Source organism: Maylandia zebra, linkage group LG5 (genome assembly GCF_041146795.1).
Source record: "Maylandia zebra isolate NMK-2024a linkage group LG5, Mzebra_GT3a, whole genome shotgun sequence".
Lineage (NCBI taxonomy): Eukaryota > Metazoa > Chordata > Actinopteri > Cichliformes > Cichlidae > Maylandia > Maylandia zebra.
This window is the reverse complement of record NC_135171.1, coordinates 28,056,353-28,074,776: the sequence shown is the minus strand read 5'-3', so window position 1 is coordinate 28,074,776 and position 18,424 is coordinate 28,056,353. Positions and strand designations below refer to the sequence as shown.

Genomic DNA, 18,424 nt, shown 5'->3' with positions numbered 1-18,424 from the left:
ACTTAAGCTTCACAATACCAAGTGTCTCAATGGATAAATTTCACAATAAATCAGATTCTGTCTACCACCTCTTTATTTTCTTTAACAAAACACAGATGTAAAAAACAAACAAACCCCACAGTGGATACAAATGAAAAGAATTAGCTTTGAGATGGCATTAATTAAATCTGTGTCTCAAATGGAGTGCTTGTATACAGTATTGAGTACATGCAGTTCAACTCCTTGGACAGTGTACCCAAACCAGCTGCATACTTCTCATCCCTGGTGGTTGCCAATTTCCAGTCAGTATGATGAACACGTGTTTACAGCCTTGTATGAATACCATTTGGTCTTTATGGATAGACGACTCCTTCATAATACCTGTAGCTCGTGGCACGTGGACACTGCAGTGCTAACTCAGTGCGCTGAGTGAGGCCTCACTTCCACTAATTTAAGTTGCTGAGCTGGACTCTTTGCTGTTGGTTACTTTAGAGGAAGTTTAGCTTTTGGAGAATGAACAGAAAGACATGGAGCAAAAGCCTCATACTTTTAATTTCATATGATCAGTGTTAAAGAAGGAAAGAATCACTCTTTTTGCTTTTCTTTTTGTGCTGATGCCCCTGTTACGTCTTATAACACCTGGGTCTTTTGGTCCTCACTCATTCCATCCTTCTCCACACTGAAAAACTTCAGCTTGTCTTTCTTTGGTCCGTGCTTTCGCCCCACTTTCCTGATTGGCTCTTTGGCCTGCATACCATAGGAGTCCTCCATGACTACTCTTCCTCTGAGAGAGTATCTGATGTAGGACCAGGAGAGGACGGAGCCGCTGTAAGACCTAAAAAACACAGGAGCATTATTAGTTATTGTTATTACACAAGCATAAAAGGAAGTCCAACATAAATGGTGCTCGAGTTTCACTCAAAGACACATCAGCAGACAAGTATAAATCCACACCACGAAGAGCCACTGCAGCATTGGCTGATTTGATAAAGACTTATTACTGTTAAACCATTTGCAGTTTGTTATCTATCACAAATGCACTGTGCCCACCTCTCCAGGGACACAATACACCTGGGAAAGGTACACAACAATCATGCTGGACCAATGAACTGGACTTTGGACACCAAACTTGCTTGGGCAAGGTACAGGTAATCGAGTGTCATTACGCCCTAAGTTTGAATATGTTTATAAATGGATTCCCTGTTAGAGTACTCTCTGAGTTCAGCGTAAGTCGATGTGCGTGCACACACACAGACACACACACACACACACACAGGATCTTACCCATAATAACCTCTGTTCATGTAGTAGAAGATTTCTTTATAGCGGAGTGGATAGTCCCACATCTGGATGTCTGTCAGCTGACCATCAAAACCTGGGAAATCAATCACAGGCTCACCTGACCACACATACTGAACACACACACAGGAGACAGACATAATAGAGACAATGAGAGAAATTAAAGATGATTACATAAAAATAAGTAAGGTGCCTGTATTCTTTTAGAGTCTAAGCATTTATATCTGCAATGAAGGATTCATCGTCTCATCATTTTAACAATTTGTTTGTTTGCATTTGTTCTTTCTTTGGTTCTGCTTTTCTATCTGTTGTCATCTTTGATGATTCCCAGTTTGCACTGAGGTGATTTGCAACAGTGTGAAGCTACAGAAATTAAAATGAGCACCTCCAACAGACCCAGTAACAAAACATAACTCAGTACATCTACTCAAGCGGTTTACAGATGTACAGTTTTTCTTACAGAAGGAGGGAAAAACACATAAAACAGAAACACATGAAGCAATAACTTAAACATTCAAAATGTTTAAGAAAGTGGATGGAAACAATCCATAAGTGTAGTCTGCTATATCTGCCTACAAGCCGATTTCAACCCTGTTCTCACCTGAGACGGCAGCACCTTCCTGATGCTCATGTTTGAGCCGCTGAACATCTGTACCACACCCTTCCTGGTGTCCACAGTGAGGCACACACTGGTCCAGAAGTCCGATCCGATGTTTGGCCAGAACTTGATGAGGGGCCGCAGGTACACATAGTTGTAGTAACCGCTAAATGTCAGGCCATATGAGTTAGGGTTTGCCTCCAAACTCAGAGGGGATCTGTTTGGACTGAGGGTGAAAAGCGGGAAGCCGGACTGTAAATTGTCAGCCATGTAACGCAGACACACGGACACACCTACAGGAGGAGAGCAGGATCACAAATTTACCAAAGAAGAGCAAAAACTTAACAGCTTCTATAGTTGAATCTCATCTGAACACATGCATACAAATTTATAACAAATTTGTAATAAATACAACATACACTTGATTTACCACATTTTTGTACCTATGTTGGACTGTACTCACCTCTAGTTGGACTCTCTGTTGTCCAGGGATAGGTCCAGCGACGGTTGGTGGTCCAGGAAGGAGTAGAAAGGGGGGAGTAACGAGTGGAGCCCCAGGGACTGGTGGTGGGAGGTGTGGTGGGGATCCAGGAACGGGTTTTGTGTCTTCTGGTTGGGTAATCAGTGGTAGAAGGCGAGACAGAATCATAATAGGGCGGGTAGAAGGTTACACCTCCATAATTACGAGACAAAGTGAACATCTTCCCTCTTAGATCTAGTGCAGAACTTCCTGGAGACAGAAACACAAACAAGTGGTCAACATGATATGAAAATTTCTTTTTACTCATTAATATAAGTGCTTTTATGAACAGTCCATCATCCAGGATGAAGGTGGACTAGAGCAATAATTAAAGCCAGGAATGTGACTCCAGCCCAGAGGTGTGGACTCGAGTCACATGACTTGGACTCGAGTCAGACTCGAGTCATTAATTTTATGACTTTAGACTTGACTTGAAAAAAATGTTGTAAGACTTGTGACTTGACTTGGACTTTTACACCAATGACTTGGGGCTTGAATTGGACTTGAACCGGTTTACTTGAAAAGACTTGATATTTTACCCCAAATATAAAATTTAACATGCATATTATATAGAGATTGAAAATGTGACGTCATTCACGGGTAGAACCGCAAAGGATTCTGGGAACTCGTGGCAAGCGGTACTAGCGCACGCAGGCTTTCAATTGAAATCAGTCACACAGCGATAAAAAGAAACACAAAAATGTCAAGAAGCTGTTGTATTATTAACTGCAATAGCCGGTCGCATGACAGCCACGGGAAGCCGACGGGTAAAGAGATCGGTTGTTATCGGATTACGTCGTTGAAGAGAAATTGTTCGAGCCATGTTTCCAAAGTAACAAAGACGCGACGGATGGCCTGGATTGCAGCCATTCAAAGACCAAATATAACGTCCCAGAACACTCCAGCTCACAGGTTAGTCTGCTCCAAGCATTTACACAAAGGTCAGTCTGCTGTTGTAGTTAACATAATTGGTGATATAGGTTACAAGCAAGTCTGGCGCTGAACAGAAATTGTCGCGCTATGCTCCTTTATTTATTGTGTTTATTGTGCATAAATAGTGAATTGTCCTGACACAATATTGCGTTTCGCTTCTGTTATTATGGTACATTGACAAAAACACATACTTTTATTCACAGGATAAAACAGGTTTTTTGTATCACTAATTGCCCAGTACGATTACAGCATACAGTATTGTTGTCACTGCTACATTTCTGTGATGCTACCAGAAATTATTTCCACTACTAATTAATTACCGTTGAGCTCAAAGGTCCTATTAATAAACGGTTAATGAATGTGTATTTATGACGACGATTTGTGAGACTGGTAAACTTATGATACGTACGATGGTCTTTCGTTCTACACGGTGCATTTCAAGGTCCTGCACCCATCCGGCGGTAAACTGTACCTGGGCTTGTTGCAGTGACCGGAAGTTACTAAACTTCATGAGTGTGTGCAATCACTCCAAGAACCGTATGATTATAAATATGCATATAAATATGCTACGATGAGATAGCTGACTTCATCTAACTAGCAAATGTTGTCCAGGCTACGTTGGTGATTCAGTTTTTTTAATGTGTATGATATTTTTGTCATGCGATTTTAAAGCTGGTCCTACAACCGCATCCAAGAATAACATGCAGCTTATCTCAGAACTGTCGGTGAAAATTATTCTTGGAGCTAGGTTTAATTGAGCTGCATTTTAAAGAGGTGCAATTTCACAATTTGTGTATATTTTCTAAGTTCACTATTTTGTCATGTGTTGAGAAAAACACAGATTAAAAAATTACATGGTCTAATATTTACATTTAGCATAACTGCAACATTATTTTTTCGTTTTTTTTTTTTAAAGACTCGAAAGGACTTGAAATTCAAAGTTTCAGACTTGTGACTTGACTCGGACTTTTACACCAGTGACTTGAGACTCGACTCTGACTTGCCTGACATTACTTGAGACTTACTTGAGACTTGCAAAACAATGACTTGGTCCCACCTCTGCTCCAGCCTGTTTGAGACTGGACGGATGTGCGGTTTTAGATGCAACTGTAAGATGGAAAGGTGGCGCAGAGCACCTGGTGTGCATCTGCTAATTAACCTCTCTCACCTGAGGTGCAGGGCAGGAGGGGACAGAGTGTGTGAGCACAACAGGTAGCTGTGCTGCAAAGCAAACAGTCAGTGCTCTGCAGCTGGGCTTTACAGTGGAGCAAAGGTTATCTTCTGTTTTTAGAAGCTGCATAAATAAAGAGGTACGTGTGGAGCTCCAGTCCTCGCTGATGAGAACTCAGTGACACAAAGATATCAGATTTTCACTACTGTGACAAGACGAATTCACTTTAACTGCAGAGATATATCCTTAAACATCCTTAATATCGAGCAGCTTTTTCAGGAAGGGAGCCAACACTTTTTCCACATTACTGTATGTCCTGAATGATTGGGCCCCAACATACAGCTCAGAGCATTATTCCACCAGAGCACTTGGCTCTCCGGCTGCAGCCATACTTGTGGTTTGCAGAGTTTGGAAAAGCAGCGTAGGAGTCAGACCCTTCAGCTGCAATCTACACAAAATAAAAGCAACAGCAAATCTGACTGCATATCACATGGGCCTCTTTAAATATTGTTAATAAAGACCATTGTTATAGTCCTTTGTCTTTACTGCATGCGCATGATTTTAATTAAGAAATATTTTCACTGCTGCAATTTTGGTAATAATATTTGCATTTAACCACATTCTTTTCTGTGTGTGTACCTGTTGTTCTTGGCCATGAATCTGGTTGTTCAGATGGAGTTGGTCCACCAATCACCTCCATAATAACCATCAGAAAGGGAACAAGAAGCAGCTTCATCTTTATGCCTGACACTGAGCGTCCCTGCAGTGAAGCATGTGAGTGTCCTCGCTGTGTGGATGTGTTTATCTCTCTGCTTCCTCTCTGAGTCTGAGCAGGCTCCACTTCAGCTCTGTAACTTTCAGTTTACTGGTTCAGACGTCAGCAGCTGCTTTAAGTTTCATTTCTGTAAACAGAAACTCTCCCGAGTGTCCCTGTCCCCTCCTTTCCCCTCCTTTCAGTGTTGCAAGATTAGACAGATAGCAGCAAATGTGAAGTCACAGGGAGGTCACATTTTCTGTGTGTCCAGGACAAAGGGAGTTGAAAAAAAATCGGTACAGTTGTAATGAAGTGGAAAACCATATATGAAGTCTAAAACTGTGAACAGCAGGCTGCAAACACGCTTTTTAATGCTGTGAATTTGGACATTTTAATCTAATGGGGTTGACCAGGGACAAAAAACGCAGTTTCTGGCATTTAGGGACATTTCATTTTCACCCCTCCCTGAACCTGGTTATGACAGAGGCTTATTCACCCCCCCCCACACACACACACAAAAGATAAATTATCTTTGGGTTGGGTTTATTGTTTATCTTTGCTCTAGTTAATATTTAATTAGTCATCTGCAGCTGTTCCTATAGTTTAGACACTGCCTACGTCTCTGAGTTTGCATGTATAATATGTAATACTTATTGTAATGTGTTTTTTTGTCCAAACTGTGAAGCATTTTATAACTGTGTGTTTTCAAAACTGCTACACAAATAAACTTCTTCTTCTTCTTCTTCTTCTTCTTCTTATGTTAACTGTCTTTTTCTTGTATATATTTTCTCAGTCTTCCTTTGTCGTGATATTTTTGCAGCTGTGAGTTTCCTCGCTCTGTGCGTCCTGTATTTGCATCCCTTGCGACTTCTGGTATTTGGACTCTGATATTATTCCTGTGTGTTTTGGGCATTTTGGACTTTGTTTGCTTCCTAGACTATCAGCTTTGAAAGCTTCCTTTGAGTTTCGTGCCTCTCCTGCATCCTATATTTGGCTCTGCTAAAGTTAATCAACAATCCACACAGCACAGTGTGACAGAAACTCACTGCTCAAATACTTAAAAAAAACACCAATACAAAGGCAATGGACCTGTTTTTAGAATATTTGAGTAATTGATAATGTGTCAGTAATCCGGTTCAGTTCACTGTGCCGTAATTGTCTACATGGAGGAATCTATCATGAAGAGGAGCGTGTGATGTCTCATTGTGCTGTCCTGAACCGCAAACACACCTCAACCATGGCTGCAAGTTCAACTCAGAGGTCATGACTGCTGTGCGGTATGAATACAGTCCATAACGGCTGATTCCAGTCTATTTAGACTAAAGTAACACTAAAAGATTGAGTAGCTCTGCTCACCACAACAGCTTTTCCACATCATTTAACAAGAGGTAAAACTGACACAAGAACCAATACTATATGGAAATTCTTTAGTTACTTTAGCTTTCATTAAATCTGTATGTGAGCTTTTACTTCCTCTACTCAAACCAGTGCTGAACTTTATCTCATATTAACAGCTTGCTGTGTCTGTAAATTTCATCTTTCACTTCCTTAAACTCGTCGCCCAAACTTTCACACAGAGCTCCAGAAACGTTTCTGAGTGAATATACCAGTTTACTATGAGTACATTAGTCAAGACACATTTATTTAAGAAAGAAGTCTGAGAGTATCAAGAAACATTTTGATGCAGAGTGATAAGTGTTACTGTTCTGTGCTGCTCATGTTGGCCCTTGCCTCAGCTTTTGATACTGTTGGCTATCACATTCTGCTCGGTAGGCTGAGGTGCTGGGTTGATGCATGAGGATCTGCATTTTCACTCCATAGGTTAACTGTCATGGATCGCTGTGTGGCAGGCAGGAGGAGGACCCAAAATGCAAAACTCACAGACACGGGGATGAACTCAAAAAAATCACAGCTTTAATGCTGGAACGGCAGAACGTAGGAAATACAAAACTAAACTGGGAAAAGTAAACTAACACTCGCAGAGAGATACAGGGAAATCCACGCAGCATGAGGGAGAACGCGACACAGAACTGAGGGAGACGCAGACATAAATACACAGAGGGTTAACGAGGGAAGTGGGAGCACACGGGGAACACAGGTGACACTGATAATCATAACAAGACACGGCAGGAGTGAACAACACACTGGCGGGAGACGGGCAAAGTAAAACAGGAAGTACAGAGGTTCAGACAGGAGGAGAGAGAGCACGGGGAAAACACAGACATAACGGGCTGGGGAAAACATAGAATAAACACAAAGAGAGACGAGGGCTCATGACTACACAGAGGGGCACACAGGGGGTAAGAGTCACGAAGGGAAAACACTTAGGGAACAACACACCAGGGCAACTCAGGAAACATGGCCTAAATAAGGAACAAAATACAAAAATACATGAAAACTAAGAATACTGGGCCAACATGGCCCAGGACCATGACATTAACACCATTTGGGTTTGGCATTCAGGTGTAGGAGATCTGGTAAAACAAAGTGGAGAGAGGCAGATTTCTATTTGCTGCAGTTTTTTTAAAGTTTACAAGCGTTGATGCTAGATCTCTGAATAAACTTAAGGAAATGTTGCCTCATCTTCTTATTTGTGTCACTCAAAAACAAATGTTGAGATGTAAAATCATCGCAAGTAAGCAACATATTTCAAACAGGAGCAGGAAGGTTTGAATGTGTGGAAACGTGAAGTTTTATCCTGCATGTGTGCGCGTATGTTGATGCTGCGACGATAATGATTCTCAGTACAGAATGCTAGAGAGCCTCATTTCATTATATTTCAGTGCGTATATTTACATCTGTGAAATCAGTAATGCAGCAAACAGATCGGTAAACTGATTGTTTCTGACACACACAGTTTTTGTAGGAGGACCACAAGTCCCACCTAACATGAAACATGAAAACAGATCGAGCGGTAACCAAAATAAATTTTTAGTTCCACATTTTTGTTCTTGAGCTTTTGTTTTGTTTCCTCTGATACTGGAGCATTTTGGAAAGAGGATATAAGATTCCAGAGGCTGTTTTCAAACCTTATGGCCACAGAATAAACTAATAAAGTAAAAGGGCAGAACTGTGAAAATGTTTTTATGACACTGGGTAGACTGATGTTATCTGCACGTTATCTAAAGACTCTTCATGTTGTATATATATTTTCTTTCATTTTTTGTTTTAAGGTCAGAAATGTAAGAAATAATATCTCTTCCTCAGCATCTGTGCAGACGGTTGTCACATCAGCTCGGCCTGTTATCTTAGGCAGTTTTGCAACAGTAACGAAGCTTCTTGGTACAATGACAGCCTTTTCTTGCTCTCTGGACATTTTAACTACACCTTTGTTCGAAAGTGTCTTACAGTGCATTGGTTCACCTGCCTCTGGTAAGGTCTTATTAAAAGCCAGTTAAAAACATCTTTTAAAATCAGCTTTTTATTAATTTCTCTTATTTTGTTTTTTTATGCATTGTTGGCTCCTACGACGTACTTATTAAGCACTCTGTAATTTTATATCTTGAAAGGTGCTTTATAAATAAAGTTTTACTTATTTACTTACTTGGAAAATAAATAACATGGCTATGTTAGAAAGAGAAATCCAACAGTGAGACAGGTCGGCTGAGGTTAGGCTGGAACACAAGACAGTTTGTGGCTAAGTTTATAAGATAAACCTTTATTAGTCCCACAAGTGGGAAATTTGCTTAAAATAAGCACTTTTTAGTAATACATTATAATACACGTGACTAAGAACATAATTAAATGTAATTTCCATGTATGTTATTTACAGTTACAATTAAATACCTACAAATAATTAAAGCTAGGCACACTAGAAATAGTTATACTGTAAGCAAATTATGTACTGCACAAGTACTTAACTTAGTATGCACTCAAGTATGTAATGTGTAAGTCATCTTCGGTAGTAAATAAGTAATTTTAGTAAGTACATGACTTCAGATGTTTTACAGGTAAGGAGAGACTATTCTGGAAGTCATGTGAAGTACTGTGTAAGTGATTTTAAGTTATGCATAAATTCATGTTTTATATGCGAATGAAGAAATTATTACATTGTAAGTAAATTTAGGTATTTCTTGGTAATTTTGGGGAAAAAAACAATATTTCACCATCTTACATAAACTGTGTATAGTAGGAGTATACTGAGCTTTTCAATGGTTTAACCTTGCCTAATGTCATGATCCGGAGTTTGTGACTCCGTGTTTATGTTTTAGTAGTTATTATTATTCTGGGTTTTGTTTTCATGTTCCTATGTGTTCCCCAGTCTGCGTGAAGTTTTTGTGTTGTGTCATTGCGTGTATGTGTTTCCTGTTTTATTTTGAAGGTCTGCGTCTTATGTGAGTGTTTTCAGTTTGCCTCCCTAGTTAACCACTCCCAGCTGTGTCCCCCACCTGTGTGTGATCTCCCTGTGCTCTCTGAGTGTTTTTAAGTCTTGTCTTCTTAGTCGTTGCTGGTTCGTCTGTGTTGTTTCCCCTCGGTCTCCCTGCGTCTCTCCGTATGTATTTCCCCGGACCTCCCTGCATCTTCATTTCTGGTTTGTTTTGTTAGTTTTACCCAGTTTAGGTTTCCGGTTTTATGTTCACCCACCATTGCTGTTTGTACCCACTCCTGTAAATAAATACTCACCTGCACCAGAGCTGCCACCTTTTGGGTCCTTTCTACAACTCCACATGTCTGCCACACCGGACGTGACACCTAAATTCCAGATATTTTACTGCTTTCCTGTACACTCATATTTGTACGGTGATTGTGAAATTTTAAAATACATAAACAATTAAGTTGGACTTGGCTCTATCATTATAAGGCCACATAAGCCTGCAAACGTTGATTATATTGATTTTTTCTTGTAAGTTGGTAAGGGACAACAGTGCTAATCACATTTACATAGCAATATAAAAGCACAGTTCAATAACAGAATATCCAACATGCACATCAACATACTGAATATTAAATAGAGATGTAAAAAGGCAGGATTAATCCACTTCAGACTGCAGCCCATGCCCTGAAAAATAAAGGAAAATGTTTGTTTTTCTGTAAAGTTACCATGAAGCTGTTGATAACCGAAAAGTTTATATTTTCCACAATTTACAATATCATTTTCATTTTCTTACACAGTAAAAATGGCATTTTGTTTAATTTACTGATAATTTCTGTTTATTTAAGTCATAAAGTAAATTAGTGAATCAGTGAAGCCAACAGTGTCACTGCTCATGCCGACAGACTTCATCATGGAGATGAAAGCTTTAATTATTCTCCCACCAAAACTGATAATTTTGTTTAGATGTTTTGGAGGAATGATGTGCTCACTTCCTGAAGTGAAGCTTGTTTTGGTGTCAGCAGACTGTGCAGATTGAACACTCAGCACAACCTCAGCAAACAGCTGCTCTGAGTTTTCAGTGCTATCCTTGTGGCCCTGATCATCTGTTTTCAAAGTTTCTGCCAAAGGCTCTGGAAGTATGGTACCCATGTTGTCCAAAACAGTCTCCTCCGACACGTCAATGTTGGCATTCTGGGCGATCATTTGAAAGTGTTTCGACGCAGTTTCAATGATTTCTATAATGGCCTCTGGCAGAAGAGTCTTAGTGGCTATGTCGGGGTTTCCTGATTTAATGGAACGCCACTGTTCGGCTGTCATGTTTTCAAAAAAAGATTTGATGACAGGACAAACACGAGCTGCTGTCAGTTCCTTAATGTTCTCTGTATTTAGGAATTCTTTTTCAATTTATAATATTTGTATATTAGGCTGGGTTAAATGATTATTTGTTAGGTTTTGAGTTGAACGTGTCTTAAATGGACTTTCACGTTGAAAGCGTGAAAAATGTAAGTTCCAAGTTTGCTATTTCAAACACAGTTCCTGTCCTATTTATGGGTTTTGGGGCTGTAAGTTTTTTTTAGCCTGGAGTTCGCCTCATACTTCTTTCAGAAGCCAATTTTGGATGTTCTGTGAGCATACACAAATGCACTTCATGTTTAATTTCTTAGCTATGCGGCTAAATAATTTGTGAATGGTTATTTGAATGTAAGCTTTACGTACCGGATCTTCTAGTGCAAAAGGGTCCGGCTTTGAATGGGAAGATGCAACTGGGATGCTGTTGTCTGTGGTTCTGTTGTTGTCTGTGTGCCAAGTATTGCAAGCATTACGCTCAGACCATGTCTCTCAGCCTGGGTTTATAACCACCATCTCATGAGGGCCAAGAAAACTTTGGTCTTTCTTTTTATGTATGTTCTTCTGAAAAGATCAGGTAGAGTTTCAGATGCCATGCCCTGAGAAGCATATTTGTTGAGCATGTCTGTGAGCACCTGGGTATCATTAACAAGCTGCTCGAGCAATTCACTGCTTTCAACTTTACCCTTTCTCAGAAATTTAGCCCTGGTGTTTTTGGCAATGCGAAGAATTGTTGCTTTTCCAAATTGCTTCACAAAGAATATTTTGATCTTACCCGAGTTGTTTTCTAACGACTGCTTAAAATTTCTCTTGAAATGATGTAGGAGTGATAACTTTGCCACTCTCTGCAGCATTTTCAATCTCTGCCTCAACTGAATGAGTGAGCTGCTTTGCAAGAGCTCACTTTCTTCAGTTGTTTCTGATTGCACCTTGTTATACTGAGGATCCTTAGGTTGATCCAAAATTGGTAAAAACTCTTCAACAGCCTTTTTGATGGCAAATTCCACAGTTTTCAAATTTGCAGTATTTAAGCTATCCTGGGAGCCTATCATGGGTCTTTCATGTCCTTGATCCAGTTGATCTTTTGGACACTTTGACTATCTAAAGTTTTAGTGTCCTCCTCTGAATCAGTGAAGCAACGGGTATCAGTGCTCATGTTGAAAGAATTCATCTTGGAGATGAAAGTTCTAATCATTCTCCCAGCAAAACTGAGCATTTTGTTCTAGTGATGGGAATTCCAGCTCTTTTTAGTGAGCCGAGCCGAACCAGCTCTTTTGGCTCCCAACCGGCTTTTTAGGTTGTTTTCTTGCTTAATTTTAAATCATGCTTTTTATTTGTTTTTGTTTCTAATGTCTCTGTAAAGCCCTTTGAATCACCTTGTTGTTGAATTGTGCTATATAAATAAACTTGCCTTGCCTTCAATTAATTTATTATCACCAACAATATAAAATTATAGAATTACTAATGTAAAAAAATGTGGTTTTATTTGTATATTTTTATATATAAACATATACAGTGGCCCCTAGAGACAAAGCAGAGAGTGAAAGAGAGCCAAGGACAACAATAAGAGACAACATCATCACATTAGAAAGGCATAGTAATCATCCACAATTATTTTCAGTTCCAGATGATAAAGGATTCAGAAAGTTTATTCATGCAGTCAATCCTATGTATGCAATTCCAAGCAAGAAAACACTCTCCCCCAAAATCATCCCTGGCCTATATGACAGAGAATGTGCATATTCTTTTTGTTTTGCACATTTCAATTTATATTTTATTGTATTGTGGTTTGCAGTGTTTTGTGTTGTTTCACTTTAAATTTGTTTAAAAGGAAAAAGTTGAAAATTTAAATAGTTAAAAGTTGAATTGTAAATAGTTGGTTTTTGTATTTTATAATTTATTTATTACATTTTATGTAGTGTGAATAAATAAAAGTATGTTTACGGTGGCCCCTAGAGAAAAAAGCACGTACAAATTCCAAAACACATTGCTAGCATTAACTGAACTTCCAAAACAGAGCTACCTAGATCACTTAAATTACACAATTGAAAGCATATGTGTATGGTTTGTGTATTTATACACAAACACTCATATATATTCAAATAATAAAAAAAAAAAAAAGTTCATTTACCTGTTACTGCCACACACCAAATCTGGTCCTTGGTACTTCCTGGCTTGTGTAGCCACTAGGATCCTAGAGCACTTCCGTTGTGTTTTGCAGGTTTCACGTGCTTTGGAGTTTGTACGTGCTTTGTATCTAGTATACTTTTATTTATTCACTCCACATAAAATCTAATAAATAGATTATAAAATACATAAACCAACTATTTACATTTGAACTTTTAACTATTTACATATACAGTTTTTTGTTTTAAACAAATTTAAAGTGAAACAACACAAAACACTGCAAACCACAACACCGTAATATATAAAGTACGTTTTTTGTCTCTAGGGGCCACAGTAAGTATACTTTTATTTATTCACTCCACATAAAATCTAATAAATAAATTATAAAATACATAAACCAACTATTTACATTTGAACTTTTAACTATTTAAATTTTCACCTTTTTTGTTTTAAACAAATGTAAAGTGAAACAACACAAAACACTGCAAACCACAACACAATAATATATAAAGTACGTGTTTTGGAGTTTGTACGTGCTTCAGAGTTTGTACATGTTTTGGAGTTTGTATGTGCTTTGTCTCTAGGGGCCACCATAAATATACTTTTATTTATTCACTCCACATAAAATCTAATAACTAAATTATATAATACAAACAGCAACTATTTAAATTTTCAGCTTACATACATAGGATTCACTACATGAATAAACTTTCTTCTTTTTTTTTCTTTTCTTTTTCTTTTTTTTTTGGCCTGTCCCGTTTGGCTCTTTTGCCATCAGAATTGTTGTCTAAAGGCAAAGAAAGATGCCCAACGGATTTACTTTACCAAATTGACCATCCCAGCCTTGCCGTAATGGTCCATTTGATTCACCTTTTATTGTTTATTTTATTTTCACTTGCTGAATACGGGACAGACTTGACTGGGGGAAAGAAGGGGAGAAAGAAAGAGGGAAAGAGAAACAGCTGAGAAGAGGGACGGGGGAGAAGGGCAAAAGACAAAAACCAACAGAACGGGCAGAGAAAAAAAAATGCATATATCAATCACCTGGATCACCTGCTGAGAAAGAAAAAAGAAAACAAGCAGAAGAGAAGAAGAGTAATAGAATAAACAGCATCACAATGATATATGGGAATATGACAGTAAATACTAAATGTTAAACATTATTGTGCAGCACATAAGATCAACAGAACACAGTGTGCCTTGAGGTAGGAGCCAAAAAGGGTGTAGTTTGTGGGTGTGATCACCCGTGTGTACACCTGTGTGCATGGACGCGCTTGTTTTTTTTTTTTTTTTTAAAAGGTTCCTTCATGTAATGATCTGCTAGAGAATCTTTAGGGATACGGGCCCAGCACTCGAGGCCTGGAGTTGCCTACCCCTGGTCTATATGATCTGGTCAGAGAGGCTGACTGCATCACCGCTGATGATGAGTACTAGCGGTTCTGAGACAGGAGAATCAAGCTCTTCAGGTTGAGGACCAAGATTCTCCTGTGTCGGGACCACATCAGTAGATGGTTCTGAGACTGGAGAAACAAGCTCCTCAGGTTCAGGAGCATAAAGAACGAGCTGACATTTTTCTCATGAAACCAGCGATCAGCTCAACAGACCCTCAGTTTACCTGCATGCATCCTCCTCCTCATCAGTCAGCTGTTTAACACCTGCTGCTAATTCAAGAAACACGCCTACGTTACCTAGTGATAGTAACTGGGCAGCCGGTGCTCGATATAAAGCAATGTCAGCGCATTTTTCTGCACAAGATAAGTAAATATAGTGTTTTCCCAGAGCTGCTGGAGCTCGTTTCCTTACAGAGCACTTTATAGGCGAAGCAGCTTCATCAGCGGCTGATGTCCAATCACCGGCACACAGCTTTGAAACCTCACCTTAGTTTTAGCTCTCAGTGGTTAAACGCATGACTTCATTCACTCAGGTTCTGTCTGTCGGGTCACGTTTACTTCGCTGTTTTATTTACAACTGAGCAAATCGGTTTGGCTGAGGTTAAAGTTACAAACTCAAATTGTCGGAACAGGTTTGCTCGTTTCTTGGATTCATTTGGTGATTTATTAAATGTATAACTGTTATTCTAATCTGCTGCTGAGTCTCTTACACTTTTCATTATGCTATATATTTTCACGTCTCTGGAATAGTTGGCAGTTAGATAGTCAGCTGGGAAACTCTGTGTTAACTCATGGAGCTGAGGATATCGTGGATATGCTGACCTCGCTCCGTGGTGTACAGGGCCGTTTACCCTCATGATTAATATTCACAATAAAAATATTAGCCGAACATCATGAAGTCTGTATGTGTTTCATAGTGTCGAACAACCTTTGTACAGTTAAAGCCAGCAGTTACTACATGACGGAAACACCAACGTTATCTCTTTTATGCGTTTATACACAGGTCACGCTGATTACTGAACAAAAACCCAAAGATCAGATGTTAAACAGATTTATTTGCTCTCTCTCCTCCTTAAACATGTTTTTAATGTTAGTTATAATTCAGAATTGGCGACTGAAACACGTAGGACACATAAGAACATCAGGAAATAAAACACTGATAAATATAACCTCAGTAAAAGAAGTCAGCGGGGGTTATTACAGCTGTGTACCGGGGGTCCAGCGATGGACTTGTGGTTCTGTGAACAGCACAAATGCCAGGTGACTGTGAAATAACTAACAGCACTTCTTCCACAAATGAAGCCAGTAACTTACTATCCTAAAAGATTAGCCCTAGTTGCTTGTGCTTTACCTCCATGCGTGAGATCAGTATGTGCAGCAGCTTAAGCTGTACAATGTTTCAGGAAATAGTTCATTTCACCTTTTGACACTGTTAGTTCCACACGAGGTAGATGTCTACTACTGCAGACTAAAATTACATTTCTGTTACCTACAAGACACTTAATGTTACTGTTACTCTCACTCCGGTCTCATGTATTCATGTCCAGGTTTGTTCATGTTCATGTCAGGGTTCTTCATGTTGCGTTTTAGTTCACCCAGTTTAGGTTAAAGTTTAGTTTTGCATCAGTTTGCCTTGCCCCTTTCTTTGTACCCTTCTATCAGCCTTATTGAAGTGCTGGAGTGATGATCATCACTCCATAAGCCAATGAGATTATCGCATGACATTTTCGAATGGGGATATTTCTTTTGAACTGTTTTCAATTTAACGTAATATTTAAGTGTTTCTTAGTTTTAGACTAGCTGGTTAGTCTATTTCAACGTTTTAAACCATATCCCAGGGTTTTTACTTCACCATTGATGGGGTTTTAACAAGCAAATAAAAGACAGAGCTTAATTCTGTAAAGATTAGATGAAAAATACTCAAAGGATAAATTCAATTGGTTTATTATTTTGTTACATAAGTTGGAAAAAGGAAAACAAGTAACTACAGAAACAACAAAAGAAAAGTTAAACAAGCAAATAAGTAAATGAAGGGGGGAAAGAAGGAGGGGAGAAAACCCCAACAACCCCCTCTGAGCAAGCACGAGGCGACAGTGGGGAGGAAAAACTGCCTTTTGACGGGCAGAAACCTCCAGCAGAACCAGGCTCAGGAGGGGACAGTCAACTGCTGGGACTGGTTGGGGGGGGGAGGGTGAAAAAAGAAAAAAGATGAAGAAGGTGGAGAATATGTGTTAGGGGGGACAGGAGAGGTGAAAAGTAAGATGGATCACAGGTGGAGGAGGACGAGGCTAAATCATCTGAATAAGCGGCAGAACCAGCCTTTTTTCTTCTTTTTCAGGTATTTTTCCATGAGCTCGTTCTCCAGGATAAGGGTTCTCAATTGATCATTTGTTTCTGCATTCTGCTGCTCGAGTTGCTGGCATCTTTGCTCCATTTCTTTTAAGGTTTCTTGTTTTTTTCTAAGCTTTTCTGTCAGGTCTTTGTATGCTGCCTCCTCCATTAGATTTTCTAACAGCTCATTTTTTCTCTGGATTTCTTGACTCGTACGCTGCAGGTCTTCATGTATTTTCTCTTGTTGTTGCTTTTGTGCCTGCATTTCAATTATTTGGCTCTTCAAGTCACTGGACTTCAACAACATCTCCTTAATGACCGCTGAGTGTTTCCTCTTCATTCCATCAATCCTACGCTGCATCTTTGAACATCGTTTTTCCAGTATTTCCTTTTCTCTTTGCAGTTCATTACAAAATTCTAGATTCCTTCTCTCAAAGTCCCGGAGAATACGTTCTTCTTCTTCCTGTTGCTTTTTTTCTTCTTCCTGTTGCTTTTTTTCTTCAAGAAGCTTTTTATTTTTGAGCTTTGTTTTAACAGACCACACTATCAGATCGTTGTACAATTTCTGTGTGGCTTTGAGTTTGTCCTGCATTTGTATTTCCTTTTCTCTTTGCAGTTTAAGTGTTTCGTCATGTTCTTTATTATAAAATTCTTGCAATTCTAGATGCCTTCTCTCAAAGTCCTGGATAATACGTTTTTCTTCTTCCTGTTGCTTTTTTTCTTCAAGAAGCTCTTCATTTTTGCACTTTGTTTCACCAAACCTGACTATCAGATCGTTGTACAAGTTCTGCATGGCTTTGAGTTCGTCCTGCATTTGTATTTCCTGTTCAGTCTTCTGTTGGTGGATTTTTTCAATTGTTTTCTCCGCTTCATTGAGCTTTCCTCGAAGCACCTGATTCTGTTTCTCAATGTTTTGGAGATCCCACTGTATCTCCTCAATATTAGCTTTCTTTCGTTGAAGCTGGGCAGATGTTTCTTTTAATTCAGCACTCTGTGTTCCTGATGAAAGAAAACGAGAAAAGATCTTCTCTCGTCCTTCATCAAACTTCACTCCCGAGCCCTCATTGATCATTTTTATATCAGGCTGGCGTTGCTGTTTTTCTTCCAGGTCTTTATTTCATGCTTCCAGTTGTCTGCACTTTTCCTCTAGTTGAAGCTTCTCTTCTTCAATTTGTTTAATTTTGTAATGTAGGTCAGATTTTTCCTTCTGACTTTCATGTAATGCTCTTTGGACTGATAAGACACCATCCGTGGTCATTTCTCCTGGAGAGATTGGCCGGCCAGAACACAAAGGACAGGCAGCATAATCTTTTTGTGTTTGTTGGCGTTTTTGTGGAGGCATGTTGGAGCCTGTGCACAGTGACTCTGAAAAGGCTTAGAAATATTTCCAAATGTATCTCTGGTCGAACGTTTGAAGGCTGTGAACAAACTGATTTTAAAATTGCTGCTTCTGATCCCTATTTATAGACTTTCGTGGCTGCGAATTTGACGTCAGCGCTCTTTGAGCCTTTGATCCTTTGTTCGATCACAGGATCACAGGATCACATGACAGCTGTGCGTAATTCTGCGCATGCTCAGAGAATACACATTGAGATGCACGGTTTTGTTTTGTTTTGAATTTTTTTAAATACCCTGAAAACAGTGTTGCCAACTTAGCGA

At 39.3% G+C, this 18,424-nt stretch overlaps 1 protein-coding gene across 2 annotated transcripts; it reads right to left on the bottom strand.

The window, feature by feature from the left end:
* Positions 1 to 55: 55 nt before the first annotated feature.
* Positions 56 to 5,370, bottom strand: LOC101471549 (uncharacterized). 2 transcript variants are annotated; one of them, XM_004548802.5, is made up of 5 exons: positions 5,140 to 5,370; positions 2,340 to 2,606; positions 1,880 to 2,169; positions 1,264 to 1,391; positions 56 to 814 (listed from the first exon to the last, which is right to left on the bottom strand). In XM_004548802.5, the coding sequence occupies exons 1-5, from the start codon at positions 5,234 to 5,236 to the stop codon at positions 610 to 612; spliced, it is 987 nt and encodes a 328-aa protein (XP_004548859.1). In that variant the 5' UTR covers positions 5,237 to 5,370; the 3' UTR covers positions 56 to 609. The 2 variants fall into 2 exon arrangements, with proteins under 2 accessions (XP_004548859.1, XP_076740289.1); XM_076884174.1 differs by lacking the exon at positions 5,140 to 5,370 and adding an exon at positions 4,355 to 4,507.
* Between the last annotated feature and the right edge of the window lie 13,054 nt (positions 5,371 to 18,424).

Excerpts from the sequence above, each read along its gene's own strand:
- LOC101471549 (XM_004548802.5), bottom strand. The coding sequence starts at position 5,236 with ATGAAGCTGCTTCTTGTTCCCTTTCTGATGGTTATTATGGAGGTGATT. Across the intron at positions 2,170-2,339 it reads AACAGAGAGTCCAACTAGAG|GTGTGTCCGTGTGTCTGCGT; the intron begins GTGAGTACAGTC and ends CTCCTCCTGTAG. Across the intron at positions 1,392-1,879 it reads GGAAGGTGCTGCCGTCTCAG|TATGTGTGGTCAGGTGAGCC; the intron begins GTGAGAACAGGG and ends GTGTGTGTTCAG.